Below are 21,423 nucleotides of genomic sequence, written 5' to 3' on the forward strand. Positions count from 1 at the left end.
ACAATCCTAGAAGGCATGTAATGCACTTACACTGGAAAAGTAAAAATCGGGGGTTGGTGAAAAAACAGGTTTTTTTGGTTTAAATAACACATTAAAAACAATAATATTTCTGAAAAATCATTCAAACTTTTAATAATTGAAATAAAATGTTCATTGATGTAATTAACACTTCCCCATAATAATTAATCTATAATATTTCTTAAATTTTAACAAAAACAACTTTATTTTTTGCTTAACTTAATGAATTACTTTGTGTTTGGAATTCTTAATGTTGTTATTGACCATAAAATATAAAGGTGTTTGCTTAAGTTACCTTCAATATGCTTAATTGGAAAGCTATTTTACAAAAAAACTGTGATAAAAATTAGGTGAATACAATGCGTTTAATGAAGATTAATAATAAATAACATAATTAATGCAGATTAATTAGCAAAGATTTACGATATGCAAGGTGATTATAACTGAAGTTCTGATTTCAAAACAGTGTAAAATAAGAACCACTGGTTAGAGTGACTTGAAAGCTTGCATGAATATTCCTAAAGGAATGAAATTTTATATGGCGAAGGAGAAAAAAAAACGTAAAAATTAAAGAATGCTGTACTCATTCAACCTGTGGGAAATTCACTCGCATCATGGAAACAATGCCCAGTCAGGCCAAAATGATAACTTGATCAGCATTGCACAATTTCATAATTCATGGAAACCACAAAAATTAAGTCATTAGACAAACAACTACAACTTACAGAAGAAATGTAAAATATGTTGTCCACTGTTCTACTATGAGGTGGAAATGCACAAATGCTTGTTTAACAACAGATCAGAGTATGCCATGGTCATGATGTTTATGTGTTGTAATTCACCAAAGTTTTCAATCTTAACCACTGTTCATAAAATTTTGAAGTACCCCCCCTTTCCTCCCCCCACAGCCAGAAGTTGCAAGGGTTAAGGTCAGGTGAACTGACGGCCAGCTAAATGTCATGTTATCCTGTTGTCAAAATGGTTCTTCAGCAGCAGCTTTGTGGGTATTGCAATATGCATCTTGATAAAAGTTATATTATCCACATACTGATGCTGTTGAAGTGCCAAAATGATGTGGTTGCACAAAATGTATTATACAGCTGGCTAAGTATAGCATCCACTTGCACATTTTGCACTACTTGCACTTTTTTTTCTTTTCTTTTGCCAAAGCAATTTCCATTGCTTCAGGAGTATGCATTTAAATTTCCAAGTTATTCTGACCAGTAGTTATTGTATAGTTTTGGAATCAAAACTCTATAATCACCCTGTATATAGCTGATTATTTTTCATAAATCTGTTACTACTATACAATAGACCCTTGATTAACTGGGCTTAGTAGAGGCATAAAAAACCAAAGAACTGTTGGATACTAAGACTGGGTGATATACACTATGAGATGTTACTTCTCTTATGGGAAAGAAAATGAAACTATACTAGTATACGCTGGTTTTTGTCCAGCTGGTGTCTTTATTGGATTATAAGACCACCTGTGTGTGTGTGTGCCACTACTGTTTATGATGCTTTGTGAAGGGAAAAAAACTCCTGTGAGATAATGCATCACACTACATTTCGATGTGTGATATAGTCCTTATTCATGAATTTGCTAAAGATTATATATATATATATAAAGCATCAGAATGTAGCCTAAGGTTAGAAAATGTGGTAATATTGAGAAATTTTGGCTTCTGTATATAACTTCAAATAATTACGATACTTTATATGAGATTCAATCTCTGATTTTGTATGTAGCATCAATCACCTATGTCAAATCCCATCACTGCCCCCTCTTGTATAGGTTTCGGCCAAACAATATTGTATAAATAAATAAATGAAAAAATACATATATTCAAGCCACTTTTATGAGACTTTTCTGAAAAAACCATTTATATATCATTTAAAGATATATCACCAGAATGTACTCCAATAATATAAAAGGTAAGAATGACACATTTTGGCTAATAATGAACCAATATGATATTTTTCAAGGAAAAAAATTATATTTAGGCCACTTTTTATTTGGTTTTTCAAAAAAAAAACCAAACAATTTTTTTAACCACTTGGCTATAAATCCAAGGTTTAAACCATGGCTAAAACCAAACAACCCTAGTAAAAATAAGTGAAAATAATGATAATAAAAAATAAAAATAGTGAGTAGGGAAAGCACTTCACATATGGAGTCGGGCCAAATCTTCAATAGGGGAAGCAAATCTTGCGTATTTGGCACATACAAGTTCTGATGGCAGACTGTTCTATATTCTCACAGTAAGGCATCTGTACCCATGGGAAAAAGCAATTTCTTCTGGCCATTGGTATTCTTATTTGTAAGTGATGCCTATGTCAGTTGGATCGTCTGTCCCATGATCTCAAAGAAATTTTCTCAGAATGGTAGAATGAACCATTTAGTGGACTATTTTATAACATATCTTCAGATCTGCACAGTGATTCTATGCCATTCCAGACAGTGCAAACCCAGAAATTCAAGCCTCTCGCAATAAGACAAGCCACTCGTGACTGCTATTCGTTTGGTGAGATGATACTTACATAACAGGAAAATTATATAAGTATTCACCATTTTTAATTCAGCTATGGAAGACAGATGGCAGCACTGGCAAGAACACAAAACAAGCAGAACTCTGGCAACATGAATACGCCAGGGCCATGTGTTTACATACTCACACAACATGCTTGGACATGCACCAATTCGTTGTACACATTCCTGTGTGAAATTTCTGAGGGTCTATGAATGGTTAAGTAGTAGTATCACTGCCTTTGAAATTTTATTTTTGATATTGGAGAATTGCGTACATGGAAAATTATCACAAAAGTCAAAATCATCAAACCTTTTTTTTTACCTGCATCAAACTTATCAAAGTTTGTTTCTACTAGTTCTTGTCACTATGAGTTCCTAGCCACTAATTCCGTATTCCTTCCACAGGTGCACAATCTTTTCCCAATGTAGTTTTTATATTCAGTGTATGTCCTGCTATTTTTTTCCCTTTTCAGTAGTGCCAGGTGTAATTTCATGCATTCCAAATTTTGTAAGCAATTCCCCCCTTTTTTTTATTTATTTTCTGCAGCCTTTGCTTTTAACTGTATACATGTATTTTTTGATACTTTGCTCCTAACACATTGTCTTGACACTTTCTGCTCCTCTGTCCTACTTTTTTTAGTTTTATCCCGGCAGTGCCTGACCTAACCCTGTGGTTAGAAATTCTTTGGAATAGGAACTGGGTCACCGTTTCAGTTAGTAAGTTAGTTCTTGTCACTCATATGAATTTTTCTTTTCAAAGGCAATTATCTGATGTTGACAAAGACGGAGCTCTGAGTTTAGAAGAATTTTGCACAGCTATGCATTTGGTAGTTCTTCGGAGGAACAACATAGACCTGCCAGAAGTTTTACCTTCCTCTTTGGTTCCTCGAATATCAGCTAAACGACCAATCGAAAGTAACTTCCAATTTTTTTCTTGAGTATATGGATTGAACAGTGCTTTTATCCTTTTTAGACCCTGATGCCACAAATGCATTGGTTGCCTTTTCTCATTGTAGAATTTTTTCATTTGATCTCGGAGAGTTGAGCCCTGGCATAAAATATTTTGTAAGTTTTGATGTAGAAATATGGTTAATATTAACTGAGAGAGTATATACCCTGCATCATCTTGGCTGAAAAAAATTTGAGTGCAGTGAATTATTTCTTCACAAAAAAAATCATGTATATAAAAAGTTTAAAATAAAAAAAAAAAATTCAAAGAACACATAATAGTAGCACATAGTTTATATATGTAGATATACCGTATATACTCATGTATATAAGATGACTTGTATATAAGCTGGACCACCCCCCCCCCCCACTTCAGTACCACCAAAACCGCAATAAATTGAAAACCTGTTTATAAGCTGACCCAAAAAAATCGGAGCATTTCAGACAAAAAAAAATTCTTATATTTTCATTCAAAATGAAAAGCTTACAGAAATTTACAAAAGAAAATGATTCAAACTTTTTAATTCGTCTCTTCTGAGTCTCCAAGCTCATCGTAAACCATCTGATCATCATAGGGGGTGCAGCATCTTTGTTTTTATCCTCATCTGGGCTGTCATCGCCATTGTCACTTTCAAAGAGGATATCTTCAATTCCGTCCATCGCATTGTTGATGCAACACTTTTTGAAGGATCTGATCATTTTGGCAGAAACGAAATTCCACGCCTCATGTACCCATTGGCACACTAGGCAACGCCATGTTTTTTCAAGGCACCACTTTTTGTAGTTTCTTAAACATCGGAACTCATCCATTCGATCCACAAATTCCTCAATTAGTCTTTGAGAAGCTTGTTGATGCTCACATCTAAAGGCTGTACAATCGACGTTAGCCCACTTGGTATCAAAGCCAATGATGTTTTTGATTTCGTTGACATAATCGGTTCTGTGGGGTTTGAACATATCCCATACCAATGATGCTGGTTTCTCGAACACTACTACAAAAATGACTACTGATTGTGGGGCCGATATTTTCTCATCAAAAACTGACCCGAGTATAAGCCGGCACCCCCACTTGAGGAATCAATTTTTCCACAGAAAAACTCTGTTTATACACGAGTATATACAGTATATTTGTGTTTGTGTGAGAAAAACTTTGTTTTTGTGCATGTCTGTATATGTTCATGCGAAACTTTTAATGATCCGAATGAATCCATAACTGTCACATTTGCGAAAGGTATTCAAAATTCTTTAAGTTCTTAAAAAGGGATGAACAATATTACTTATCAGCTGAATGGTGACTGCTTTCATTAAAAATGTTATTTGCCAATCATATTAGGTTCTTCAAGAAAGAAAACATCCACATTCACTAGAATCAATCAGAAGTAGTGAAGACAAAGAGAGAAGTGAAAAGAATTAAATTTATTCATATATAGCCTATATTGACAAGGTTTATTCAGGAGTAAAATTTTTGAATAAATTAATTATTAATTTTGCTGCTGGAAGTTGGGTTTATTTTTTATTTTCTCTTACCCATGTTAAATTCTACTCACTTTACGTGATTTTGTCTTAGGTGATCATTTTGTTTAATCAATTAATCGTGTAAGGCGAAGGAGATGCTTGTATTCATTTTAAAGAAGTGTAAATTGTCTATGACCTATTTTTTAACTGCTGTGGATGATTTTATTTGAAATTTGTGTATCACAATTTACTGAAACAAATTGACAGAAGAAAAAAACTTGTATCTGTCTACAGATCTTGTTTTTTTTAAACTAAAATATGATATTTGATTACAAGAAATTTAGAACCACGATAGATTCATGTGGTGAAAATTAATACTAAATGTCAGTGTAATGGCTTTATCTAGATTGGTACAGTCCCATTTCTTTAAAGTGAAGCTGAAAACACTAAGGAAACTACTTTACCAAAGTCAAATTTCATGTTATCTGATAAAACAAATTGCTCAGAGGGGGGAACCAAATACATGTTTTACATAAAACAATTTCACTTTGATGAGGTTTGATTGTATTAAGGAGTGGGTTATCACATCTTTTTGTTCTGAGTGTAAATTGATTTATTTTCTCTAAAAATGTAGTTGTATGAGGTTTCTATTTTTTATTTTTTTCAGATGCACCTACACTTAACCAATCACAAATTTCTCAGATAGCAGTAACAACTACAGCACAGACACAAATTGAAAATAATAGCCCAAAGCACTCTCCGACAACAGAAGTGGCTTCTCCTCCCAACAAAGAGGTATGAAAGATCCTTTATGAAATATCACAAAATGAAGTTTTCATTATGAGTATACATGATATCAAAATAGTTCGCTCCTAACTGTTTATGTGGCATTATTTTGAGTTACATAAATAATGTGAATTTTAAATAGTCTATAAGGTTTTCGCGGCCATCATTTGATAAAAATTGTTTTTCCGGGATTGAAGACCGTCGTCCGTTTGAGTTTGTTCTCAACGTTTCCCCAACACTAGTGGTTGGCATCATCAGGAGAATTGATAAACTGGATCAAAGTCAAGTTTTCCGGAGTCTCAGGTTGTATTTATGCACATAAGTGGCTTGAACTACACTATTGTTTTGCGATTGGTCAGTTGATTCTATGGCTGGCAGCGTATTGTAAACAGTTGTTATTCTGGTAGAACCTGATTGGCCGAGAGATGTGGAGTTATCTGATTGGCTGTTGTCATAGGTCACCACCGTGACCCTACTGTGGTGATAGAGGGCCAGCACCGTGACCCTCTATCAACACCGGGGATCTACCGAATACCGTGCACCTGTGGTCAGGTATATATTGGAACCACAAAAAGATCTGTGGCCACAAGAATAAAAGAGCACGAACGATGCTGCAGAATGGGCCAAACAGAAAAGTCGGCGGTGGCAGAGCATGCGCTTTACGACAACCACAGTGTACAGTTCAGCAAAACACAGGTAATAGCTAATGTTGACCACTTCTTCCCACGAATCTACAGAGAGACTATTGAAATATACAAGCACAAAAACAGCTATAATAGAAGAGAAGAAACTTTGAAATTGAGCAGATCCTGGACACCAGCTCCCAGAAGAACAAGAACCTTCCCCTTCAAGGTCCAGCAACAGAATGATGACAACAGCCAATCAGATAACTCCACATCTCTCGGGTAATCAGGTTCTACCAGCATAAAAACTGTTTACAATACGCTGCCAGCCATAGAATCAACTGACCAATCGCAAAACAATAGTGTAGTTCAAGCCACTTATGTGCATAAATACAACCTGAGACTCCGGAAAACTTGACTTTGATCCAGTTTATCAATTCTCCTGATGATGCCAGCCACTAGTGTTGGGGAAACGTTGAGAACAAACTCAAACGGACGACGGTCTTCGATCCCGAAAAAACAATTTTTATCAATGTGCATTTTGCTACCAAAAGCACTTTAGTAGATTATATGTTTTTTTAAACACAGTTTAAAAGGTTGCCTACTCATTAACCCCTTAGCTGCCGATAAAATCGTGCACAACTCGCTCCCCAGTGTCTCTATTTTTTGTTCACTGGGGTAAAGAGACAGTGCATTTTAGAGAAAAGTTGTGGCATAGTATGAAATTAAAACAAATGTTTAATATTATACTTAAGAAAAGCCACAAGTAAAAAATTGTAAATACATAATATAATACAAAAAAATATTGTAATTAGCAATTGTATAATAGATCTTAAAACATGGTTGCACACATAAACCAAAATCACACTCAGCATAGTGATACAGAGAAAATTGTCATCTGACTTGCTCTCACTTAGACATTATGTTCAAGGAAAAAAATCGAAAACAGTCATACACAACATGCAAAATGAAAAAGCAGCAAAGGAACAGCAAGAAAAGCAAGACCTACTTAAATATTCTCTGAGTGACAATTACAGATATTTACTGCCGCCCTCTCAGTAAAATCTTGCTCCCCTATTCTGAAACATAAGTATGTCTCAAACAAACCCTTGTTCAAGGTCAATTTATTGCATTCTGAAGCAGTGGGCATAGTTATATGGCAAGAAATTACAGAGGAAGAAATTTTAATCTGTCTAAATACGCCTGGGGCAGTTAATGCATAGATTCTAAAAGTCAGTTAAGACCAATTTCTTGTTGGACAGGTCGGAATTCAAATTCTGACTTGGGCACGGAGACAGGCTTTTATATAGTTAATCAGAATTTACTACAAAAATAGGTGCCAGTTTAAGTTGGCTCTTTTAGGCATAAAATGACTCTGTTGTGACAAAAATAAATGACTGTATGTATAATAGCTTAAATGTTTTTTTATTTTATAAACTTAATGTTTGCGGCATGTCACAAATACTTTTCTTCTTGTTTTTTCAACCTCAGTGGACAAAATTTAATGATTCTCCGACAAGCTCCTTGTCTTCTCCTGGAATGAAACCAGTCAATTTTGATTTTTCTGCTGCATCAGTAGAACAGGTAAATTTTCATTTATTTTATAAGTACTAAGTGCAAAAAAAATCGACTGCTTGACATGATTTAAAAGAAGAAAAAACTTTTTTTTTCTGATGGAATTTATTGAGTCTTACATTTGTGTAGTTCTAGTATGAAATTGTGTGTTTCTATTAAAAAAAGTATAGGACATTTCTATTACAGGTGAATTGTGTTAATTTCAATGTCTTGTGTAAATTTGAATTTTTTTCTATTTGGAAAGAATGGAAAAATCCTATAAGATGTCTGATTTCCATCAAAATATCTGGATTTAATGGCGAGCTACAAGTGCTGAAAGACTTACACAAAGTTCAAAATTGAATTATTGCCAGAATTTTCAATCACCAATCCCCTTCTGGCTACAATCGGTCAAATTTACCAAAAACTTGCCCATTGTACCAGCTTTTGAAAGAGCTTATAATGAACCATATCAGTGTTATAGTTCATGAGAAATTTAACCTTTTGTTTGCGATACATCATTGAAATCAGTGTTTGTCAAAGTAGGCATTTCAATTGATTTTGGTGACTATTTGATTTTGAACTTCGTCACTCATCATTAAATACAGATGCTCTGATAGTGGATGTGTTACCTTATAGAATTTTTAGTAATCACCAGTTCCATATTTTCTTCGAATATCTGTTTCAACAATGCCAATTTTAGCAAACAAAAGGCTAAATTTCTCCTGAATCAGAACACCTATATTCTTTAGTGTAGGTTTTTTCAAAGGCTAGTGCAATGAAAAAATTGATTTTTCTGGAAAATTTTCCAAATCTGGTTTCCAGAAAATTTGATTGTAGCTAGAAGAGTATTTGCAATGAAAAATTTTGGAGACAATTCAATTTTGAACTTCTGCAGTCTTTCAGCGCTTGTTGCTCACCATTAAATTTTTTTTCTTTACTTATTTATTTGGTTTTTTTTTTCAAAAAATTGTCTTTTTCATGTCTAATAAATTCTAACAATATTAATGAAAACTGTTTCATTCATACATGATGAATTGTATTGATATATTTGTCTGAATTATGTACATGAAATGAATTGTATCTTTTTCATCTATGATCACCAGTATGGGTCCTATAATCCTTGGTGATTTTATTTATTCTCTGAGATGTATATGATATGTATGAATGATAATAAAAAATAAATAAATGGAATCCAGATATTCTGATGGAAATAGAACGTCATGTAGGATTTTTTCGGTTCTTTCTAAATATGTGTTTAATTTGAATGTAGGTCTCTCAGAAACTACACAATTTTTTTTTTCAGACTTCCATAATCAATTATCCCCAGGCCCGTCATTTAGGGGGGGGGGACATTGCCCTCCTGGCTTTTGAAAATACACTAGAAATGGTAAAATGGTATATATATATATACGCATACATTGAGTACATGTGCTTTGCTCCCCCCCCCCCCCCGGAAAAAGTTGAAATGACGACCATGATTATCCCCCATAACTCAAAAATAGTTTGAGATAGAACAGGGTTGGTAGATGTTTATTTTCCACTTGGGCTCGTCTATTGCCCCATTTCGGTTCGACAGAACAGGTCATGTTCACCCCGTATAACTTCAGTCAATAAGCTGCTGAAAAAAATGTTGAACCAGGCTCTAATATGACTGATCATTATAAATCATTTATTTCCTTAAGCAGTGAAACAATTTTCAACATTGTGAGAGAAAATATTGACATAAGCATGTAAGTTCTAAGACAAAAATTGACTTCAACTATTAAAGAGCGCTCTTGTTAACAATGATTCGTTGTCACAGCACCAAAATATGCTTTGCTCACAAAACTGTTTTATGTTAACCAAGGAGATGTTATTCCTGTTTTTTCTTGTTTATTTTTAAGTTAAATTTTCTTTCCCCCCCCCCAAATTTTTTTTTTTTAACAACCAAATTTGCATCAAAATCTGCCATCCTGATCATTTTATGCATGAGTAAAACTGGTATTCAGAATGCTTTGAATAAAATGGCTCTAATCACAATTGACTTATAAGTTATTTGTGTTTTAATTGTATTTCCAGAATCCAAAAATTCTTCATCCAGTTGCCTTGCGACTATCACCTGACCATCAGCCAGAGTCATATAATTCCACATCAGAAGGACCTCCAGGTATGAAATAAATTTCATCTATACATAACATGCCTTTATAATATTGAGGGAAAAAATCATTTTGTGATTTTATATTGTATATGTTTTCTTGTAGTTGATATAGTCATGTAATTAATTGCATAATTTCAGCTGTGACAGATGATATCAGTAAAGTTGGATCTTCAACATCACAACAAGTGATACATAAGCCAAAAGCAAGGAAACCATTGGGTAATAACTAGTCTCATTTTGAACAATATATAACATAACCTGATTGTAGTATAAGCAGATTGCAAAACGGTTTACAATATTCAATTTTCCATTGTTTCAGGGCCATCCCTTAGTGTCACATCCAAACCTCCATCAGCTTGTGAGTCTGACGCTGTTAGTGGTCAGAATACTACAAGGTTTGTTCAGAGATAAAAAAAATTTAATCAGTTTTGTTATAAATGTACTGTGATTAACTCAAAAAATCTCATTATCATTAGCTAGTGTTTTATATTTCACACAATTTATGTGCCTGAAAATTTTTTTCCCCAATGTGCCATATTTCTTGATTCTTTTTATAACTTAGCATTTTTCTTAATATTGCTTTTAACATACAATCTATAATCAGCAAAAAGAAAAATGCTAATCAAGTTCTTAATACAGGGAGATTCTAAATTCATAGGACGAACTTTAAAAGGAGATATACACTCCTAAACATGTATTTTTGGTCATAGAATGTACAGTCAAATCACACTAGCAAAGGCAGTAGAGGGTGTTTTTAGAGAGTGCTCAACAGCATTTCACCAAAAACAAATATATTTTTCCAATGGATCTTCTGCATCAAGTGCAATCAACCATTCAAGTGTGCATATTCACCTTCAGATTGGATTGGAGTTTGTTTTTTATTGTTCACTATCAAAGTTATGCTGTGAAAAACAATGATCAAGCGGTACAATGACTTGTGGCAGAATGTGTTACTCAAGTTGCACCATGAGAAGACCTACCATATTACAATACCCTGCACCCTTAAATGGTTGGTTGCACTTATTGCAGCAAATGCATCAGAAAAATTATATTTGCTTTTGGTGAAGTGCTGTTATGTACTCTCTATAAACCACACTCTACCGCCTTTCCCATTGCGTTTCAACTACACATTCTATGACCAAAAATGTCAAGTTTTCCCCATGAATTTAGAATCACCCTGTGTATTATAGTTTCCATGGATACCTTTGATTAATGCAGGGCTTGACAAATCCCATGTGCCAGGTTGCCATGGCAACTATGGCAACTAAAATTTTCTGTGTGTGATGACTAAGTTGAAGTCTGATGGCTAGGGCACTAAAAATGCAACATTGCTGATTGGTTAAAAAACCTGAAATGTAGGTTTTTAACAAATGCAATTTTTAGCGCATTAAGATCTTAGCCCTATACACTGATGACAAATGCAGAAATTTCATACTTTATGTAAGCGCTTCTACCTTCATGGGAAAAGGTCGCCAGGAACCAGAAATGCCTAAACAACTTACTTTGACCATTTTTCTCTTGGGGGAAGAAATGCTTGGCTCCTAGAAAATTTGGCAAGCCCTGGATTATTGTTAATTGTGATTAATATTATACTCTATTCTTCAATTGTGACCCTATGTTATTCAGATTAAGTTTTTCAAATAATTTGTTGTCAATTTGGGGACTACTGAATTTTAAGTTTTTTTTTTCCAGTTAAGTATTTCAGAAGAAAAAACAATTGAGACTTGCAGTTTTTTTACTCAAATGTGACCAGTCTCTGTCTGAAAACTATTCACCTAGTAGTTAATATTTGTGGCCTAAAAATATCTAATAGTCTAAATATCTGAATAGTTTGTGTTCAAGAAATGAAGAGTTGAATGAAATAAGTGTGGTTGTGCTACTATGCAGTTGTATGGGTATAGTGATGGCGTTGTAGCATTGCAAAGACCTGGGTCTGATCCCTACAGCAGCATAGTAGTGGTTGGCTGAAGTTGAATTTCTCTGGCTTTCTAACTTGAGTGATGAATGTAAGCCAACCACCTCATTAAGAAATTTCTCTGAAGAGAGCAGGTAGCCCCCCCACCCCCAAGCAATTTTTTTGCAGTTTTTGTTTTTTTCTTCACATACCTGCCATTTAAAATTCAGAAGTTGGATGGTAGCACTTCAAACACTCATAAATACTTTTGGGGAGGCATATACAATGCTTTCCGGCATCGACCTATTTGTCCTAGAAATTCCTCATAAGAGCATTTATGAGGCTCGTGCAGTTTAATAACAGAACGTACATGGTAGGAATAAACATTTAATAATAATCAACACCTTTAGCTAGAGCTTTTCCTCTCTTCTCCTTGCTTTAGCTTCATTAATGATTCCAATGTTTTTTTAAATGCTGACATTCAAAATTTTGTTTTATCTTTTGCTTGCTAAGGGAGCCAAGGCGAAGGTAAATTTGCTTTTTGATCAATTAGGAGCTTTAGAACTCATGGTACTACTAGTGTCGGAACTAACTCAGCAATTTATGAAATAAATTTTTTAAATGTTTGATGCTTGCCTATCAAATTTTTTCATTTGTTATATCTTATCTCGTGTGCTCTTTGTGTACACATATTTTAAAGTTCTATTTAATCCTGTGAAACCTGAATGGCAACTTCTTAATGAATTTTTCACATAATTTTTGTATTATTAGGTAGCTTTTTGCACAAAATAAAAATAGGAAAATAAGTTTTATACCAATTTAATGGTTAAAAATTAAGGTTTAAATTGTGGATTTGAAAAATTTGAAATAGTCAAAGTATTAGGCTTTATCAGTGACGGAGCCGGGGGTGCTCGAGCACCCACAGTATTTTACAGCACTGGTCTGAGCATTCCCAGAATTAATTTAGAAATGAATTATAAATATTCTTATATAAGAGAAATATTCTCATATATAAAGATCAAGTCGAGCACCCATAGGTCTGAAGCATTTCCGATGACTGTGGGCTTTATAAAAGTTTCTGAGAAAATCCTAGAATTGTATTTCCTCATATACCTAAAAAAATTGTAAACATATTCAAGTAAGTTATCTACATTCAAAAAAATAAAAAGGGATGTAAACTTCAATATACATTGTGCATAGTAAAGTTCCTTTATCCCAGAATAAATGGCGAACTGTGTTGATTTTAGAAGCATACTTCCAATTTGAAAAAGTATGCAAATGTGTAGACCTTAGATTTTCATATCGCAAGGGGTTGTATAGTTTTTAAAATAAAAAAATTAAATTTTTATTTGTTTATCTTTTCTTAAACGCGATTGAAGAGTTGTTGCTCTGTCTGTGCTGAGGCAATAAATTCTGCGTTTCTAAGTGCAATATTTGCCGAAATATTTGAATTCAAAAATCTCTAAAAATGAAGAAAAGAACAGCATATAAAGCATAGTAATACACACATACACGCAGCAACAGGCAAAATGCCGAACGAGGTTGTTGAAAAAAAGATGCCTATAACAAATATGGATGTCATATTTTTAACATATAGGGGCGCGGTAGCCCAGGTCGATAAGATATTTGCCTAAATTACCAAGGGATGTTTAAAGGGTGACGAGTGCGATACCCGGTTCGTCCTTGTCAGAAAACTTTCCTGACACAAGGGTACAACATAAACGGTGACATAGCCGCAGAAAAAATTGCTACCACAGGGAGCCCCCATCGAGGGATTGCACACCAACCTCCTGATGAGTATAAAAAACAAGCCTGCCATTCAGAATCGGTAATAAATTGTAGGTCCTATGCAACATGAGAAAGTTACATTCCCAGTTCATTTAATGATTTCATGACCCAATATTGCACCACAGATGACAAGAATGAATTAACAGATTTTTCCCTTTTAAAAAATTTATTTGAACATTCCGAGATCAGATCGCACACAAATAATATTTTACTTAAACTTGATTATCAATATTAAATTTTTCATTAAAGTTCTTTTAGCAACAGAGTTTCTAGAAAAAGTTTCGGTCTCACCAATTACATTGCGTCGGACCACCATCACAAAAGTCATACGATTCAATTGAGAGGTTCATTTCAACCATCACACACTCTATGTCACCAGGGAAGCGGGCAACCAACAGCAACTCTGACAAACTTCCGTGTTAGTAGAGTCAATGTATTTCAATTTGATTTGTAATACAGCAGCCACGTGAAGAAATCCGACAACCACCAAACCATCAGCACATGATGTCGGTAGAGGCAATTGGCAACCAGGCGGAGCTGTGCCTCAGTTAGCTATTCAAGCAACAGTTCATGATGATGCAAGAGACAATGTCCGGGGCAAAACGCCTTAGTAAGACCAGTTCAGTACATTTGTGACTTGGTATATTTGCATGTGCTTCCAGTATACTGCCGCTTTTTAAAGGGGCCATTCCCAGCCTCACCATCGAATCCGGATGTGCGACCTTCTGCTGTGGAAAACTAACACATAATGAAAGGCAAGTGCTATTTGCATAACTATTTAGAATAAAAAATACATTTATGATATGAAATCTGGCAATACTGATATATAAACAGTGGCGGCCGATCAGCGCATATCTACAGTGGACCGGTTCTCGGAAGTGAATTAAAGGTCAGAAAATAAAGATTTCAAAATGAATAGATCTAGGACTATTCCGCGGGGGCCCAAGGTAATGTTACACCCGGTCTAATTAGCCCTCGTGTACAGAAAATGACCGTGGTGTGACAAAAATGATCAAATGATTTAAAATATAGAGTTTGTGTGTTATTCTATATGGTTCTTTCCTTTATTTTCAACAATTTTTGGATTCAAATATCTCGGCAAATATTGCACTTAAAAACTTTTTTTTTTCTGGGAGAGACAGGGCAAATTTTTCTAATTGGATTTTTGAAGATAGGGTGTCCTTATAAAAACCTATTTTTTTATTTTAACAACTATACATCCCCTTTGCGATGTGAATGATGTATCTGAGGTCTACACATTATCTGGATACTATTTCCAATTGGAAATATGCTTCTAGGATCCACAGTTCACAAGTTATTCTGCGATAAAGGGACTTTCCTATGCACCCTATATGTTTTCAAAATTCTTTTTCTAAAATTATTCAAAAACCTTTAAGGTTACATACATGACATTGGCATAGCTTCTGGTCTTTCATTCATGTTAATAATGAGTGGTTTCTAATAATGTTTTAGCACTTCATCAGTGTTTTTACTCTCATTATTTACAGCTCCTTTTCTGGCACAAGCAGCGCAACCAGAAGCAATTCTTTGTCACAAGGTGCCATTTCCACATCCCAGGGGCCAAAGAAGGAACCACCACCTCCACCACCCCCAAGACCCAAGCATAATCATATTAGAAGCTCATCTCTGGATCTCAATAAATTAGGTAATCTATCCAGTCACCATTCTCATATAGCATGTATTTGAATGAAATAACTGTTATTCATTTTTGAATTGAGTGAGGAAGAAAAGTTGACATAATAATTTCAGAAGCACGTATTCTTTATCTGGAAATTAAATTATTTTAGATTGTGTGTATTGTCATTGAGAATATTCCCGAATAAAATTACACTGCTGGCCACCCAAATTGCAACACCAAGAAAGACAAGAGATATTGCAACAATATTTATTTTGTAGATAACATGTTGACCAAGCATCAAATGATTAAATTTATAGACTTCTGTGAAGTGTGGTTCCTGCCAAAATCAGTAGCCAGAGTAGCCGCCATTGTTGGAGATCACCGCTGCCACACGCCTCGGCATTGATTCAAAGAGACTTTGGATGTGTTCTTGGGGTACAGCAGACCAAGCAGCTTCCACGCGTTGCCAAAGTTGATCTGGTGTGGCAGCTGGGGATGTAATCTGGGTCAATCGTTGAGCAACCATGGACCACATGTTTTCTATCGGCGAAAGATCCGGAGAGCGAGCTGGCCAGGGAAGCAATTCAATCTGGCGATTGACGAAGAACCTTTGGACAATGCATGCCACGTGTGGTCGCGCATTATCCTGTTGAAATATGGCTGTGGGCAAGCCCTGAAGGTAAGGAAGGACAACTGGCTCCAACACCTCGGAGATGTAGCGCTGGCTTTTTAAAGTACCGGCAATGCGTACTAGAGGAGTGTGAGAGTGATATCCAATACCGCCCCATACCATAATACCCAGTGCAGGACCAGTGTGGCAGTGCATAACGCAGCTGTTCAGCATCCTCTCTCCACGGTGTCTCCAGACTCGAATCCGACCATCGTGGTGTTGCAGACAGAAGCGTGACTCGTCAGTAAAGACAATTTCATTCCATTGTGCCGTCCACATCCTTCTTTCATCGCACCATTTTCGGCGGAGACGTCTGTGGTTCTGCGTCAAGGGTAGACGAAGCAATGGACGTCTTGCGGACAGACCACTCTGCTGTAAACGGCGTCGAATGGTACGCGCAGACACTGGATGATGTGGTACAGACTGAATGTGCTGTGCTATGGTTCGTGATGTGGCTGAGCGATCCGTCACTGCCATACGCACAATACGCCTGTCATCACGTGAAGTGGTGCACTGAGGTGGATGTGATCGAACACGTCGGTCCGTCGTACCCTCCTGCATCCAACGATCACATATCCGCATTACAGTTGTTTGGTTTTGTCCAACACGACTACCGATTTCCCTGAAAGATAATCCACAATCTCGGTAGGCCACTATCCTTCCTCTGTCGAACTCGGATACTTGATCAAAAGATGATCGCTGTTTTCTACGAGGCATAATTGATCGTTTTTTTGAAAAAACCGCAAGAAAAACACAATTGCCGTACTTCAAATCGTCGAAATCTCCAAACCTTAAATAGCGCTTTGAAGTGGCGCCACAGGCGCGCGTGATGTGTGTCTGCGCTGAAATTCTAATCATTTGCATATCTCACCTCCGCTAATGCATGTTGTAAATTTCATATTATTTGCATGCTTCCTTCAGGGTGTTGCATTTACGGTGGCCAGCAGTGTATGTTCTTCTGAATTTGATCCTGTTACATAATTTTTACACGAATTAGTGTTTTTCTTTCTAGTAAAAAAAATTATTTTATTGAAATTTGAACATTAAATTATCCGATTAACGAAATATTTTTGATTTAATTGAAATAATTTTTTTGATTTTAGGGTCAACAGTCCCTCATTTTCTGTCGATTCCACCTGCTATACCCCCAAGAGCATCACCAAGTACTGTAAGTGTCCACATGTATTTTTAATTCACAATAAATCACCAGTCTTCTATGCGGTTCTGTTTGCTTTAGAATGTCAAATAAATTTGCTAATAGATATTGTTGCGTACAATTTGAATTTTTATCAAGATTTTATTTATTTCAAGCATAATATCTTTCAGGCTACACCACTAAAGGCTGGCTTTTCTGGTGAGGACGTCGCAGGGAACCCAGAAGTTGTAGAATTTGCTGATTTTTCTAATTTTGAAGATGATCCTGAAAATTCAAAATTGCAGCAACAGCTCCATTTGACGGTAGCTGCTTCAAGATTTATAACTTTTAATAACTTAGATATTAGGACTATATGAGAAGCATGTCCATCAAATCTAATTTGACCATAAATTTTTCAAGTATGTTAAAGGTTTATCAAGCATTATCAACTTAAAAATTTTTCAAAATGAAGTGAACTGTGTTATATTTTTGAGTGTTATAACAGAGCTATATTATGCGTTAGATTATTCTAGCAAAATGCTTGTTAATTTGCATATGTGGCCACCAAGTTTGTGGTTAGAAATTTCTGTTCATCATGCATTGGTTATCAGCAGTTAGCATTGTTTCAAGAGTGTGGTAAAACTCATAAGAAATTTGCCTTACAAACCAAAGAGCATTTCAAAGTTTCCATCAGTTTGAAACTTGCTTGGTCTTTGTTCTTTTATGACACAGAGGTATTATAGAAGACTCTGGACTATCCAGCCTAATGTGGCAGAAGGGTGGGCTGGTTAACAGTAAAGCAAGTTAGACTGGAGATAAATACTCATTTCCTACCTCCACCCATACTATCAAAAGCACCCTTTTTATACTAAAAACCTGCTCCTACTCATATTTTCTAACTTCTAAGTACTGGTGAGTGTTTTATTTTTATTATGTACTGAACTGTACATTTTAAAAATTTATTGTAGAATTAATGGTCTAAGAATAAAAATATTGCACGTTTTTTAGGTTTTAGGATAGATTCTTTTATGTCTATATATATATCTTGATTGCAGGAAACAAAATCATGTAAACTGTACATTATAAACACATACTGTGTGCTTTTAAAATAAATGAAACATTAACGTAACTCATAAGTTTAATTTGTACAAAAATTTTACTTAATTCACTCTTCATTGATAAACGATGACATAGATATCAAAAAGTAAGCCTAAGATGAAATAGTCAAAACTCAGTTTTTAGTTTTTTTAAAATCCTTGATGTAGATCTGTTTCTCAAACTTTTTGTTCCATCACCTCCCTTTTTTATCAGAGAAATTTTTTCTCGTTTTGCCACCCCTAACTCAAGCGTGCCCATAGGATCCTATGTTATGCCCATAGCTTCTATCATTCCCCCCACCCCCCCCCACCCCCCAGACCTTTCCATGGCCCATCAGGAGGCGATAATTCCCACTTTGGAAATCACTGATGTAGATGAGAGAATTTTCTCCCTTTCAGTCCTCTTCTGCAACGCAATGTTCCTCCACTTATGTTTTAACCATTGTAAAAATCAGTACGATTTTGAGGTGTGGCTAGTATTTTAATGAAGATTTTGCGTAGCCACACCCCAAACCTGGTTCCTGAGCAGCTTGGAATCATGGAGCATTATTGTGTATTATTTTTTTACTAAGCTGGATAGTATGAAGACTGGTTAGAGTCGAGAGTACTGTATTTCTACATGAAGAGGCAGCAAGATGACTGCAGAAACTTATGGCTATGGTAAAAAGTCCTCTCATCTAAGTTTGAGTGTGCTAACCTATTGATGAGAGGTATGAAAGGAATGTCATTTGGAATCAACCGCAGGTCTTGATCTAATCAACACTGGTGTGTACAAATTGAAATCGCTCTGCAAAAGTTTAATTTGATGTCCTTATTTTCTCCCAAGGCATTAGTATATTTTCCAGTATAGCATATTTGTTTTTCCACATTTAATGTTAGCTGATGTGTGTAGAAATTGAAAATCTGTATTTTACCTTACTGATTAATGAAACGTGAATTTTTATGAGTTCTAAATGGAATTTTATGGGAAATCGAGAAAAATATTAAGCCTTAATGTGAGAAGCAGTAATCACATGAAAACCATAGTCCTATAGCATTCAATATCTTACAGTACACTTTATATATATAAGTTATGAATGTGGTATAAAGATATTGATTTCATGAGATTTTTATTTTTCAATTAAATCAAGTAACATCAATATAACTTTCTTTATAAGGCTGGTGCTTTTGAAGTGTACCGAAAACCATTTCCTTCACCTTCAGGTGAGAAAATTGTTAATTGTTTCAAGTGTTTTTTCACATCAATATAGATGTTGATTTCAAATCGTCTTTGATGAATCATAAAATTGCAATTTATGTATTATAAAATGTTCAGTAATTGATTTTTCCTTTTAGATAGTTATATTACAAAATGTTTAAAATGTATACAAATGTTTAAAATGTATACAAATGTTTAAAATGTATACAAATGTTTAAAATGTATACAAATGTTTAAAATGTATACAAATGTTTAAAATGTATACAAATGTTAAATATGCACAGATTGTTTTCTATTTTGAAATAAATTTTTTAAGTTTTTTTTACTATGCTGCAATAAAATCTGTCTGTTGCAGGTGCAAATGCACATTCAAGTTCTGGCTCGGAAACCTGCTTAATAGAACAGGTAATGAGACAGTACATTATATAAAGTCAATATATTAAACAAAAAAAAAAAAATTCCATTTGAAATTCAAATCAATTTTTATATACTTTACTGACAAAAAAATGTGTAAAACTTTGAAGTTTAAGGTTGGAAATGGCCACAAAAGTATTGTTCACACAATCTTGAACTGCATTTTCTGACTTAATCGTCAACAGCTTTAATTTTTGTTTCTTGTTTGTGTTATACAGTCAAATTTTGATAAGTCGAATGTGCAGCGGCCGACAAAAGATTTTGACTGGGGGCCTGTTCAAGTATTACATCAACAAAGTTTTACCTGTTTTTGACCCCCCCCCCCCTTGTCAGCAAATCTGACCCCCCTCTCTTTCAGCAAAATTTCATCAGCTCTGCCCCAATTTCGCTAGATATTTCATAAGGAATATTAACATGGGTATCTGTCTGGTAGTTCAAGTTCAAGCTCTGCCCCTATCCCCTAACACATATTGGGATCAGGGGGGTGGGAAGTATGGGGCGTGTCATGAACCCCTCAGATAAAAAAATTTATTTTTTTGATGCAAAAAATATTTTAAAAACAATATCAGAAGAAAATACCTTTATATGTTATAATCAATTTGTTAATTTCAATGTTATTTGAAGGCTAAGAACTCAAAATTTCTTTTTAAGATATTCATTACGACCCACCATTATGCTCTAAGCCATATATGGCAAACACTTGGCCCGCAGATAAAATGTGGCCATGGGGGTTATCTGATGTAACTGCCCTTCCCCCAAACCTAATTTTGTAAAAATAAACTAAGTGGCACATTTTCAGATCACTTAAGTAGGCCTATAGCACATTCACAGATCACTTAAGTGATCTGCGACACAGTTCCAGAACACTAAAGCAGTTCATTGCACATTTGGAGACCTCTTGAATGATGTGTGGCATAGTTTCAGAGCACTTAAGCGGCCTCCAGTGCAGTTCTATGTCACTCAAGTTATCCGCCGCATATTCCCAGATTACTTAAGTGATCCACGGCATAGTTACAGATCAATTGAGTGATGTGTGGCACAGTTCCGTAGCAGTCTAGCAGCTCGCAGCACATTTCTAGAACACTTGAGCGGCCTGGACACATTTCCAAATTATTTGAAGGATCCACAGAACATTTAGAGTTCACTAAAGTGGATCTGTAGGGGGCTCATCAATAGGGAGAATGCTAGTTCAGATGGCCACAAACTCGCAAAAGATTTTTCTCGTTTTTGGCACAACAACAACAAGGGGGATGCCGGTGGTTGATGATGTAAGCCTTATCTACACCCTAATCTAATTTTCGCCCAATCTAATAATTTGCCCTATCTAATTTTCAAGATTCCAAAATTCTCTCTATAGTACATACAAGTACTATAGTTCCTGAAGAGAGGAATAAAAATTCCTCTCTCTTTATATAGGATCAGAATTTCTTGAATACATTTATTGTTTATTCAAGTGTGGCCAGCTCTTGGAATTTTTACTGTATATTAAATTTACTTGGAATTGATTCTAAACTTTGTCACCTATAAAGGAAGA

At 35.1% G+C, this 21,423-nt stretch overlaps 1 protein-coding gene across 4 annotated transcripts in view; it reads left to right on the plus strand.

The window, feature by feature from the left end:
• The window catches only part of Reps (RALBP1 associated Eps domain containing), a 35,782-nt gene that overhangs the window by 9,212 nt on the left and 5,147 nt on the right, over positions 1-21,423 (plus strand). For 2 of the 4 annotated variants that reach the window (XM_089231440.1, XM_089231442.1), the window contains 12 exons: positions 3,309-3,463; positions 5,619-5,746; positions 7,852-7,944; positions 9,976-10,063; positions 10,193-10,273; positions 10,374-10,449; positions 12,462-12,476; positions 15,245-15,402; positions 17,149-17,213; positions 17,372-17,503; positions 19,435-19,480; positions 19,831-19,880. In XM_089231440.1, coding sequence (XP_089087566.1) covers positions 3,309-3,463; positions 5,619-5,746; positions 7,852-7,944; positions 9,976-10,063; positions 10,193-10,273; positions 10,374-10,449; positions 12,462-12,476; positions 15,245-15,402; positions 17,149-17,213; positions 17,372-17,503; positions 19,435-19,480; positions 19,831-19,880 — 1,087 coding nt within the window. The remainder of the gene's footprint in view (positions 1-3,308; positions 3,464-5,618; positions 5,747-7,851; positions 7,945-9,975; positions 10,064-10,192; positions 10,274-10,373; positions 10,450-12,461; positions 12,477-15,244; positions 15,403-17,148; positions 17,214-17,371; positions 17,504-19,434; positions 19,481-19,830; positions 19,881-21,423) is intronic. The other 2 variants (XM_089231441.1, XM_089231444.1) reach the window with 1 other exon arrangement.

This window comes from Pholcus phalangioides, unplaced genomic scaffold (genome assembly GCF_987345545.1).
Source record: "Pholcus phalangioides strain wild (caught in Gottingen) unplaced genomic scaffold, Ppha-v1.0 ptg000004l_1, whole genome shotgun sequence".
Classification (NCBI taxonomy): domain Eukaryota; kingdom Metazoa; phylum Arthropoda; class Arachnida; order Araneae; family Pholcidae; genus Pholcus; species Pholcus phalangioides.